This window comes from Manis javanica, chromosome 4 (genome assembly GCF_040802235.1).
Source record: "Manis javanica isolate MJ-LG chromosome 4, MJ_LKY, whole genome shotgun sequence".
Lineage (NCBI taxonomy): Eukaryota > Metazoa > Chordata > Mammalia > Pholidota > Manidae > Manis > Manis javanica.
Genome location: NC_133159.1, coordinates 138322904 through 138335807, shown reverse-complemented (window position 1 = coordinate 138335807; position 12904 = coordinate 138322904). Strand labels below are relative to the sequence as shown.

Below are 12904 nucleotides of genomic sequence, written 5' to 3'. Positions count from 1 at the left end.
CAGCCATAAGAAGTGGAAAAATCCAACCATTTGCAGCAACATGGATGGAGCTGGAGAGTATTATGCTCAGTGAAATAAGCCAAGCAGAGAAAGAGAAATACCAAATGATTTCACTCATATGAGGAGTATAGGAACAAAGGAAAAACTGAAGGAACAAAACAGCAGCAGAATTACAGAACCCAAAAATGGACTAACAGGTACCAAAGGGAAAGGAACTGGGGAGGATGGGTGGGCAGGGAGGGATAAGGGGGGGGAAGAAGAAGGGGGGTATTAAGATTAGCATGCATGGGGGGGAGGGAGAAAGGGGAGGGTGGGCTGCACAACACAGAGAGGACAAGTAGTGACTCTACAACATTTTGCTAAGCTGATGGACAGTAACCGTAATGTGGTTGTTAGGGGGGACCTGATATAGGGGAGAGCATAGTAAACATAGTATTCTTCAGGTAAGTGTAGATTAAAAATTTAAAAAAAAAAAAAGAAAGAAAGAAAGAAAAGGGGGATTACTCCTTAACAGGATAAAACTATTGGTAAATCAAAGATCAACGCATGCTTTAAATATCCTTAATGTTGATCACTTAAAGGGTGTCAGATGATCAGCTATGGAGGTACTCTTTTCTGATAATATTCCTTTCTCTTAAGTAAAAAAAAAAAAAAAAAGCAGTTACTGTGTGCTGACCTCCAATGAGTTCTGCACAGTGGTATAGAGGGCATGTCAAAGTGTGGGCAAAGGGTCTGTTTGTTTCTACGCAGAAGATCAAGGCCTAGCTTGGATACCCAGAAAATGAACTAAGATACGATATGAGGAGGAGCTTCCGGCATCAGCACTCTCTGGAGGACTCGTGCCGGGGGATGATCATCAAAAAAGCCTCCACAGGGATCCGGACGATGCTGCGGTTGTGGCTGCATCCAGCCCACCGTCTCCTGGACTTGCCATAAGAAGGAGGAGGGAGATGTCTAGGCTGGCATGTGCATACAGTGAGACAACGAATTTGACTGGATCTGTACTGTTGGAACTCAACCAGGAGTTGGGAGGGGTGCAAGTTGTAGCACCCCAAAATCTCATGACTATAGACTATCTATGGTTAAAAGAACATATGGGATGTGAACAGATCCCAGAAATGGGCTGCTTTAATTTGTCTGATGGTTCAAGTACAGTTGGAAAATATCCATCATATCATAGATAAATTTTCACAAATGCCTAGGGTGCCTAAATGGTTTTCTTGGCTTCACTGGAGATGGCTGGTAATTATAGATTTGCTTTGTTTATGTCACCATATTCCTATTATGTTAATATGTGTGTGCAAATTAGTTAGTAGTTTAAAACCTATACATACTTAAGGTACAATACAAGAAGATATGTCAAAGAAATAATCAATCCTCCCAAGTTTCCTTCATATGCTACATCTATAGCTTTTCTTCTTCCTTCCTAATTACAAACTTTAAATAGAATTCGTGCCTCATATCGAATTTACCGAGTATCATAATTCCTCCAGGTGGTAAAGATACCTCGAGACAAGTGCTGGGCATAGAAGCCACAGGGCATAAATCTGCAAAGAAGTAAAAAGCTAACCTTTGCAAACAATAAGGCTTCTCTCTCACTTACCAACTTTACATTTCCCTGTATGGCCCCGGAAGATGACTGGTTAGCCAGAGACGGGTAAGATTCCTCAAGGGAGGAACAACCTAAGACAGGCACAGTCGCAGGGGGGCCATCAGGTGAGAATTTGGGGATCAACAGAGGTGAGGCTCAGAACCTCACCCCCCCTGCTTTGAGAGAAATCTTCTGCATCCGTGGATGTCTTGCTGCCCTTGTCTAGCCTGGATTAATACTTAGTCCATAGGCACACACCTGATCATCTGATCATCTACATTTGCCTTCTTACAGCACTAAACTATGTTTTCTACCTTTATCTTGCATCTACCTACCACTTCAGCATTTTATTAAAAATAAAAATAATAATAATAATAGGAGAAATGTGGGATCAACATATAAATCAAGTACAAAAATCAAATGAATATTCATATTTGACCTGATGGTTTATAGGTCATATTGCATGATCAAAACCGAAAGTTTCTGTGATGACTGCCCTTGTACTGTTAACCATGTAAGAATTTATTCACTCTGTAAGAATTCGTTCACCATGTAAGAACTTGTTCGTTATGCTTCAGAAGATTGGAGACTGACGAGAATTAGGCTTGAGATGGATTAATGATTGTACATTGAGCATTGACCCCCCTATACTGAATTTTATTGTTGTTAACAACCATTTGATCAATAAATATGAGAGATGCCCTCTCAAAAAAAAAAAAAAAAAAAAAAGTTCCAAAAAAAAAAAAAAAAAAAAGGAATGAGAAGCAAACAACATTAAGGATACAAAAGCTCAAAATAAAAATATACTAAAACAGACTCTAATATTCATAGGAATTTAATAGATAATGAAGGTAGTACCACACATCAGCAGAGAAAATGGCCCACAAACGGTGCTGTGGAAAATTTAGTCAACTGCTTAGGGTAAAAAACTAAGTGGTCCTCAGCAAGAAGGATTTCTAACAATAGAAACCATACACACACAAAAAAAAGCCCTATGGACATCAAAAAATCACCACCACAAAAAAGGCTGGACGCAAATTATTTGCAATAAAGGAGAGATGAACTAAAGACTAATATTCTTAGTATATAAAAAACTTTGTAAATTAGTAAGAAAAAGTTCATAAAATACTCAAATTGAAAAGACAAGAGAATTAGGAAAACACATAATTTCACTAATAGCAAAGAAGTGCCCATTAAAACAATGATAAATCACTTTTCACCTAAAATAAAATAGTAAAAATTAAAATATATTACATACTGCAGGTAAAAGTGTTCACATTTTCACACATTGCTTGAATGTACTTGCATATATTGCAAGCTGGCAATACATATCAATATTCTTTAAAATAGTTATAACCTTTAATCCAGGAATTCTACTGTCAGATGTCAATCTCCCAAAGAAATAACCAGGGATATGAACAAATATTTGCAAGGATCTTCATCAACAGCATTTATAATAAGAAAAAATAAGGAATCACTAGGTCCAACCATAGGGGATTAGTAAAATAAATCATGGCTCATCTATGCAATGGAATGTTATGAATTCATTAATGTTTTTAAGGCTATTTAGGACACAGAAAAATACATTAATAAAACAGCACCAAATGCTTCTCTCAGTGAAACCATAATATTAAGTTTAAGGATATAAAATTCAAACAGCTACCTCCCCTGCCCTTCTCTATACTAAGTCATCCTCCTCGTTCCTGAAGCCCTTCTCTGCTGCTCTAATCTACTCCATACACCTGCCCTTTTGTTGCTGGGCCTCCCCACTCTAAACACTTCTCTGCACGTAAGTCCCAGAGAAAAAAGATAGTTTTGTATTGTCTTAATACTCTTATTGAAGATTTTTTTCCTCAATACCTAGCATCCTTCTCTGTCACTTAACCAGCTTTCTCAGGATATCCAGCTCTGTTCCTCCAACCCCTAACCCCTATCCCCATCCCAAAAATCTTCCCTTCCTTCCTGTTTATGATGGGCGCTTAATGAATGAACCAATGAGTAAATTTTCTAACAGTATAAATCACATTCTAATAAATGAAATCAATTGCTGAGTTTAACTGCAGATGATGAATTACAGGATGCTTTTATTTTCTTCTCCACATTATTCTACTCTCTCCATATTTTCTACAATACAAACCACATACACTTTTATAATAGAAAAATAAACAAACAGAACTGTACTTTCTCCTCCATTTCAATGGCCCCAAGGTCTTGATTAGAGATACTCATGATTGACCAGAGGTAATAAAAGAAACTCAGCTGTATGATTTCCATGTATTTCGAAAAACATTTAGAACCTACAGTAGGCAGGCCTCAACAAGCAGCCTCTGGCCACAAATAGCAGTTCTCTTTTCTAGAATTAAAGATTAACTCCTAACAAAATTAAAGCATTAATTGTCTCAAAATCAGACAGCCATCTTGTCTGCCATCTCTAAGCAAATTGCAGATAAACTCTTAATACAAATCTGCCCAAAGGAGATACAATACTATTTCACAAAGGTGTTCTTCCTCTTTTCATACATGGCCAGCTTGGTGCATAGCATGTTTAGCTACAAACACTTCTGCTGACTCTCCCTGCAGCATTTTCATGGCTCGCCAATAGATCTGCCCACAGTTCTCAGGTCTACCAAGGGGGTGATTCAATTCTTCTTTGATATAATCCATCCAGAGATCTTTAAAGGGAACCAAAAAAATTACTGTAAGCATATAATAACTGACAAGGCTTTATTAGGTAAGCTTTAGTATCTGTAATATGCTTTTATTTCCCTAGAACATAAATCAAAACAATACCTCTCTCAGCTTCTTTCCACCAAGGTACATCAAAATTATTTTTTCTTAAGTAAAAAAACTTCACTTTAAAATCACAGTCATTGTATTTCATAAACTCAAAATACTAAATATTTTTAGAGAGAGGATTTTGCTGAGTCTCCTTCAAGGTGAAACTGACCTCAATGAGTTCACTATAACCTTGTTACCATGCTTAATAAAACTTGCTTGGGTTAGTAAATATGCCATTGTCATTCATTTCACCAGGTCTGTTAAAACCTTGTAAGAGTTGGTGTATTTTTTAAAATATGAATTTAACAACTATACATGTCAGGTTTCAAATTCATAAGTAAACATTTCATATCACATACCTATACCCAGAAGTCCTATGAGGACAACTGCCGATGACAACTATCACCAACCAGCATTTCACTACCTCTTTGTTCTAACTCCCACTCCTTTTTGTTCTGAACCGTTAACCTTTCCCTTAAAAACATCAGTTTTTTTAGGAGAACCAAACCAAGTAAATCTTTCTCTAATCCAGAGTTCTTAACAGAAGACCCTCTGGACTCTTGTAAACTTGATATTATAAGCAAAGTTATGTTTGCAAGTATTTATGCACAAAGTGAGGGAGGACGCAGGGGAAGGATACAAGTTTTATTCTCAAAGAAGGCCATGACCCAAAATAGGTTATGTTCTAACCATACTAAGAGATTATAGACTGCACATACAGACTCTTATGTCTGTAACTGAAGTTTATTTTACTTACCAGAGTCTACAGATCCAAACTCTCTCAAAGCCCTCTCATAATATTCTCTTAAATTCGCCATCTTGCAGGATTCCTAAAAAAATAATCAGACAATCTTGCCTTAAAAGCCTAATTTATAAGGTCACAAATTCACTTCAAACACGGTGCTAAGCAGCTACCATCTACTTGAAAGAGAGAAGGGTTGAAGTTCAAACTGAATACAGCCTGGCTCTCAACTTATCCAGAGAAAAATCAAATGCACTACTCATTGGAGTGAAATAAATGCAAGCAGTGCAAAAAGCACTTTGCTAAGGTAGCGTGGAAAAAGCCTAAATAATTCTCAGTTGGAGAATATGAGCAGCTTTTTAGGACTATGTATTTGAAAACCCTGAGGGAGGAGTAGGATTTAAATAAATAAATGGGGAAGGTTCTACTTCCTATGGCTAGGCATTTCTTTTCAGTATCTGAGCTCTGACACGTTAGCTATGTCCACCTTAAAACTTCTTACATCAAAGCATAGCATATCTAAATACTAGTTACCTAACCTTTGGCAAGTTTTTTAAGCCCTCTGACCTTAAAAGTTTCCTCACCCAGAGAACAAGGATAGTAATATCTGTCAGAACAACTACACAGATTAAATTAAAATGCTGGTTAATTGTGCTCCAAGCAGAGCAGCCAGTAACAACTTTACAGATAATCAATATTAATTCTTCACCTTTACTTCCATTTAAAATATATTCTCTTTTGTTTCATTTTCAAAGCAGATTAACACCTTCCATTTAAAAATACTTTTGTATAGTCAAGTAACTATTTTCTCATTCAAATTTCTGCTCACTGAGTGTACTTTTTTTTTTGGTATCAATCTACAATTACATGAGGAACATTATGTTTACTAGTCTCCCCCCTTCAACAAGTCCCCCCCACAACCTCCATTACAGTCACTGTCCATCAGCGTAGTAAGATGCTGTAGAATCACTACTTGTCTTCTCTGTGTTGCACAGCCCTCCCCGTGCCCCCCCCACATTATACATGCTAATCATTATGCCCCCTTTCCTTCCCCCCAACTTTGTCCCTCCCTTCCCACCCATCCTCCCCAGTCCCTTTCCCTTTGGTAACTGTTAGCACATTCTTGGGTTCTGTGATTCTGCTGCTGTTTTGTTCCTTCAGTTTTTTCTTTGTTCTTATACTCCACATATGAGTGAAATCATTTGGTACTTGTCTTTCTCCACCTGGTTTATTTCACTGAACATAATACCCTCTAGCTCCATCCATGTTGTTGCAAATGGTAGGATTTGTTTTCTTCTTATGGCTGAATAATATTCCATTGTGTATATGTACCATCATCTTCTTTATCCATTCATCTATTGATGGACACTTAGGTTGATTCCATTTCTTGGCTATTGTAAAGAGTGCTGCGATAAACATAGGGGTGCATGTGTCTTTTTCAAACTGGGCTGCTGTATTCTTAGGGTAAATTCCTAGAAGTGGAATTCCTGGGTCAAATGGTATTTCTAATTTGAGCTTTATGAGGAACCTCCATACTGCTTTCCACAATGGTTGAACTAATTTACATTCCCACCAGCAGTGTAGGAGGGTTCCCCTTTCTCCACAACCTCGCCAACATTTGTTGTCTGTCTTTTGGATGGTTGCGATCCTTACTGGTGTGAGGTGATATCTCATTGTGGTTTTAATTTGCACTTCTCTGATGACTAGCGATGTGGAGCATCTTTTCGTGTGTCTCTGAGTGTATTCTTTTATATACACTCAAAGTCAATTTAACCTCATATCTTACACAAGCATGAAAACCAGATTAACACTTTGTTAAGGGCTCATAATGTGCACTGTGCAGTCCTTTCTGTCCATTATCCCCTTTGGCCTTATATCGTACACACCCCTGAAGTAAGTATTATGATGAGGCTTAGAAATAAGTGACTTGTCCAAGGCACTTAACTCTTATGTTATGTTCCTAAACCTGGCTATTAATTATTATGCTCTACTATCTGTACTGTAAGACAAGAACAGATAGTTGACCATTCAATGACTAAAACTATGAAAGAGTTCAACCTCACTAGGAATTTTTCAAAATTTAAATAAAAATAATAATCAAAATACCAAAATAAAGGAGAAAAAAAAAACTGAATACTTGGAGAAGATGTGAGGAAATAGGTATACTGAGATATCTGATTATCACTGTAAGTAAGTATAATTCTTTTGGAGGTCTATATGGCAATATATAAAGAACCATAAAAAAAACCTAGTAGCTCCAGTCCTGGAAATTTATCTCAAGAAAATAATTTCAAAGGAAAAAAAGCTATATAAACAAAATGCTTACAGCTCTCTGTTTTCAGTATCAAAAATCTGGAAAACAACCTCTATGTGATGGAATGGTTAAGAAAACATGGGTTTAAGATTAATGCTATAACCATTAAAAATGATAATCAAGTAAAAATACAGGAATGCATTTATAGAATCATGGTAAGTAAATGAAAAAGAGACCATATGGTATATAGGTCAAAAACAAAACAGTACAAAACTGAGTATATATGTAGAAACAAAAAACTAAAGAAAACAAAAATAAATATGGCTGGTTGCATTAGTGTGATGAGATTACAGGTACATTTTAATTTTTGTGCATTACCCTTCTAAGACTTTCCTGTATTTTTATTCACTCACAATTTCAGTTAAAAATATCAGAAACCATTACTGAGTGCCTACTCTCCACCTCATAACCCAACACAAGCAATAAGCAGGATGCTATGGAGGCAGAGAAGCAGTGCCTCACCCAACCCAACAGGAAAGGCTTTCTATAACAAGAGACATCTGAGTTTTCTATTTTCCAGACATGTACTTTGTCTTTGCTTGACTACCATTCCTAAACCATCTCTATGAAAAAGGGTTGGAAAAAGGGACCAGAAATTTACATATTATAATGAAAGCTTTTTTAAATAACAAAAATGCTGCCACCACTAATCCATTTTTCCAAACAAGAAATGCATAGAACACTTACTTGCTCCTTTTCAAACTGCATCATTTTCCTGAAAAAATCCACTGAAAATGGACGGCTTTCCTGTAAACTAAAAAGGAAGAGAAAATTATTATCTTCCACAAGCCTCTTACATCCCATGAATATAAAACACCTACGCCAGTGCCTCCATGACACATGGCTTAATAAAGACCTGGCCACAATTCAATGCAAGGACTGGACTCGACCACCAGCCACTCTTAACACTTCTAGTCTACAATGACTTATTCTTCACCACCAGCAAACTCTTTCCTATCCAGTTTTCTTTCTGTTCTCTTCTTTCTCACTTTTAGACTTTTAAGTTCCCTCTACTACATCTCAAGGTCTTTTTGAAGGAGCCAGTAACTCCATTTTAAGAATATACCCCAAGGAAATAATTCCAATATGGACAAACAATATTTGTGCAGAAATGTTCATCAAAGCAGTATTACTATGGCCAAATAAATTAAGGCAAATCCACAGAGCCGTGTTAACATACAAGTATTTTTAACAAATTATGTTAATAAAGAATTATTACTGACAGGGAAAATTTGGACAGTCTTAATACCAACAAAAATGGTATATAAAATGTGATTAGAGTGTCATCTCAAATATATGAAAAACACACTTTAAAATGATATATTAACATGTTTTTTTCCTCTTGATGGGATTACATTGCATTGTTAATTACCTCTTTTTTTTTATGTCCACAATGGCCATGAACTGCTTTTATTGTTAAAAAAAAAACTTTCTGAAAACATTTCTTGGATTATTTCCTTAGATAACCACTTGAGATACACATAATCTGGGTTATGAGGAGCCAAATATGGGGTGGAGAGACTAGTAACAGCTGTGAAGTTGAAGAGCGAGTACCTTTTAAACACAACTCTGGCCTTTTTATAGCCACCACTTCGATAAGCCCAATCCAGGTATTTATCCTTCAGAGAGACTGAATCAGCACCAGTGACAGCTGAGAGAGCTTTCTACAATGAAAAAGAAAAAAGAAACAAGCTGCGTGAGGAAATCTATAAGTATCAAAATGTATTTTCCCAGAACCAACCCAGGCTGCTCATTTAATGATGCTTTAGGAACATCTACTATAGAACCAACCCTAAAGAGAGCCAACTAGTGAACCTATTTGTCATGCTCCACATACCACAGGATGTAGAACATGGTGCCTATACCTTAAAGATGGCTTCAGTGTCTTCTTGACTTTTGGCACTTTCACTCCACTCTGCCCAAGAAATCCACAATGGCAGACAAACCTGCTCACATTAAAAACATGTTAGAAAATGACTAGGTCAGCACTAGGCTCTGAAAACTAGTCACTACAAAGATAGGTTTCTCCTAAGACAATCAATATGTAAAATACACATGCACTGTGACAGAAATCTCAATGCCCAGCAAGAAAAAAACATCAGAACACTGCCTTCTGTCCAAGTCACCCAAAGCAACAGTCTCCTGTAAATTCTAGTTCCCTTCTGTTAAAGAATACTGCTTAAGTACCTCAACATAATAAAGGCCATATGTGACAAACCCATAGCCAACATCATACTTAACAGCGAGAAGCTGAAAGCTTTTCCTTTAAGATTGGGAACAAGACAAAGATGCCCAGTCTCCCCGCTTTTTTTATTCAACATAGTACTGGAGGTCCTAGCCACAGCAACAGACAACACAAATAAATAAAAGGCATCCAGATTGGTAAAGAAGAAGTCAAACTGTCACTGTTTGCAGATGACATGATTTTGTACATAAAAAACCCTAAAGAATCCACTTCAAAACTACTAGATCTAATATCTGAATTCAGCAAAGTTGCAGGATGCAAAATTAATACACAGAAATCTGTTGCATTCCTATATACTAATGATGAACTAGCAGAAAGAGAAACAACAATTCCATTCATGATGAACTAGCAGAAAGAGAAACAACAATTCCATTCACAATTGCATCCAAAAGAATAAAATACCTAGGAATAAACCTAACCAAGGAAGTGAAAGACCTCCCTGAAAACTATAAGACACTCATGAGAGAAATTAAAGATACCAATAAATGGAAATACATCCCATTCTCTTGGCTAGAAAGAATTAATATTGTCAAAATGGCCATCCTGCCTAAAGCAATCTACAGATTCAATGCAATTCCTATCAAAATACCAACAGCATTCTTCAATGAACTAGAGCAAATAGTTCTAAAATTCATATGGAACCACCAAAGACCCCAAATAGCCAAAGCAATCCTAAAAAAGGAAGAATAAGATGGGGGGGGATCACACTCCCTGACTTCAAGCTCTACTGCAAAGCCACAGTAATCAACACAATTTGCTACTGGCACAAGAACAGACCCATAGACCAATGAAAAGACTAAAGAGCCCGGATATAAACCCAAGCATATACAGTCAATTAATATATGATAAAGGAACCATGAACATACAACGGGAAAATGACAGCCTCTTCCACAACTGGTGTTGGCAAAACTGGACAGCTACACGCAAGAGAATGAAACTAGATTATTGTCTAACTCCATACACCAAAGTAACACGAAATGGATCAAAGACCTGAATGTAAGTCATGAAACCATAAAACTCTTAGAAGACAACATAGGCAAAAATCTCCTGAATATAAACATGAGTAACTTTTTCCTGAACACATCTCCTCAGGCAAGGGAAACAAAAGCAAAAATGAACAAATGGAACTACATCAAGCTAAAAAGCTTCTGTACAGCAAAGGACACCATCAGCAGAACAAAAACACATCCTACAGTATGGGCGAATATATTTGTAAATGACATATCCGACAAGGGGTTAACATCCAAAATAAATAAAGAACTCACATGCCTCAATACCCAAAAAGCAAATAACCCAATTAAAAAATGGACGGAGGATGTGAACAGACAACTCTCCAAAGAAGAATTCAGATGGACAACAAACAGGCACATGAAAAGATGCTCCACATTGCTAATTATCAGGGAAATGCAAATTAAAACCACAATGAGATATCACCTCACACCAGTTAGGATGGCCACCATCCAAACGACTAAGAACAACAAATGCTGGTGAGGATGCAAAGAAAGGAGAACCTTCCTACACTGCTGGTGGAAATGTAAACTAGTTCAACCATTGTGGAAAGCAATATGGAGGTTCCTCACAAAACTAAAAATAGAAATACCATTTGACCTGGGAATTTCACTCCTAGGAATTTACCTAAAGAATACAAGTTCTCAGATTCAAAAAGACATATGCACCCCTATGTTTACTGCAGCATTATTTACAATAGCTAAGAAATGGACACAACCTAAATGTCCATCAGTAGATGAATGGATAAAGAAAATGATGGTACATATACACAATGGAGTATTTTTCAGCCGTAAGAAAAGAACAAATCCTACCATTTGCAACAACATGGATGGATCTAGAGGGTATAATGCTCAGTGAAAAAAGTCAGGCAGAGAAAGACAGCTACCAAATGATTTCCCTCATTTGTGAAGTATAACAACAAAGCAAAACTGAAAGAACAAAACAGTAGCAGACTCACAGACTCCAAGGGACTAGCAGTTACCAAAGGGGAGGGGAGGGAGGGTTAGGAGGTGGGGAGAAGGGATTGAGAGGTATTATGATTAGTACACATGGTGTGGGGGGGATTATGGGGAAGACAGTGTAGCACAGAGAAGACAAGTAGTGACTCTGTGGCATCTTACTACACTGAAGGACAGTGACTGCAATGGTGGATGGGGCAGGGGACTCCATAATATGAGTGAATGTAGTAACTACATTGTTTTTCATGTCAAACCTTCCTAAGAGTGTATATCAATACCTTATTTTTTTAATTGTAATAAAAAAGAAAAGAGTACTGCCTGGAGTTACTATCATTATTTACGTTACTTAATAAAGCAATGAACAGCCCATAGCGCCAGACCCTTAGCTACCCAGGTCATGTCTCTGCTGTCTAGGACCCACAACCCAAGCACTAACTCATCTAGATGAACTATTCAATCTTCACTCATGTCCTAGAGGCACAAACAAATAAGCAATAAAATAATTAAGATTTTTTTCTCACCTTAACTTCAGGAATTCTTTTTTCCTACTATAAAAGATCCACTGCAAAGTTTTAAAATTTAATCTTTTAAACATCAAGGCTTAGAAAATCTATGTGTTTAAAAATCAGGCTTAAGTTCAGCTTTGGAAGCAATGAGAGTACCATTCTATTAATATTTCTCCCTTGATATATAAAAAGAATAGAAAAGTTTATATAAATTAGTCAATTCTCAAATAAAGAATTAGAAATAGGCTATTAAATGGGAGTAAACTCTTCTACTCTTGACCCTTGAACCATCACCAAAGGGGCCAGCTCTCATCAGAAAAGTACATTTCAAATTAACTTTGGCTGAAGCCTGAAAAGGTTTCCCAAAGAGAATGAAATACAAGAGAGCAACAAACAGACCTGTGGTTTCAGATGCACAAACGCTTCTCCAAAAAGCACATCTATGTCAGGGCTCTTTGAGTCAATCAGCACCTGCAACTTCATCTGCCACATTGTCACAGAGCCTCTAAACAATTCAGTCCCAGCTACTGCCACCTCCAGGGCATCCTTAATGAAGTCATGACGCAGCAACAATTCAATCTAGGTAAAACGAAGGATCGTTGGAAAATTAACTATTGAAAGCTAAATTATCTACATAATGGGAACAAATAAAGACCTCATTTGAAAGCAGTAACTTTGGCAGCCTTTCCACTAAACCTTTCACCACAGCTGCCAAACAGGCACAAAATGAACAATTTGGAATTCCTCCTCCTTCCCTGATC

The 12904-nt window shown here is 37.0% G+C and overlaps 1 protein-coding gene across 2 annotated transcripts in view; it reads right to left on the bottom strand.

Moving 5' to 3' along the window:
* Nucleotides 1-3028: 3028 nt before the first annotated feature.
* Nucleotides 3029-12904, bottom strand: part of UTP6 (UTP6 small subunit processome component) — a 28625-nt gene continuing 18749 nt past the window's right edge. The window contains exons 14-19 of one of the 2 annotated variants that reach the window (XM_017664446.3): nucleotides 12543-12722; nucleotides 9291-9371; nucleotides 8980-9089; nucleotides 8113-8179; nucleotides 5127-5199; nucleotides 3029-4263 (exon numbers count right to left, since the gene is read on the bottom strand). In XM_017664446.3, coding sequence (XP_017519935.1) covers nucleotides 4106-4263; nucleotides 5127-5199; nucleotides 8113-8179; nucleotides 8980-9089; nucleotides 9291-9371; nucleotides 12543-12722 — 669 coding nt within the window. In that variant the 3' untranslated portion in view covers nucleotides 3029-4105. The remainder of the gene's footprint in view (nucleotides 4264-5126; nucleotides 5200-8112; nucleotides 8180-8979; nucleotides 9090-9290; nucleotides 9372-12542; nucleotides 12723-12904) is intronic. The other variant, XM_073235123.1, reaches the window with a different exon arrangement.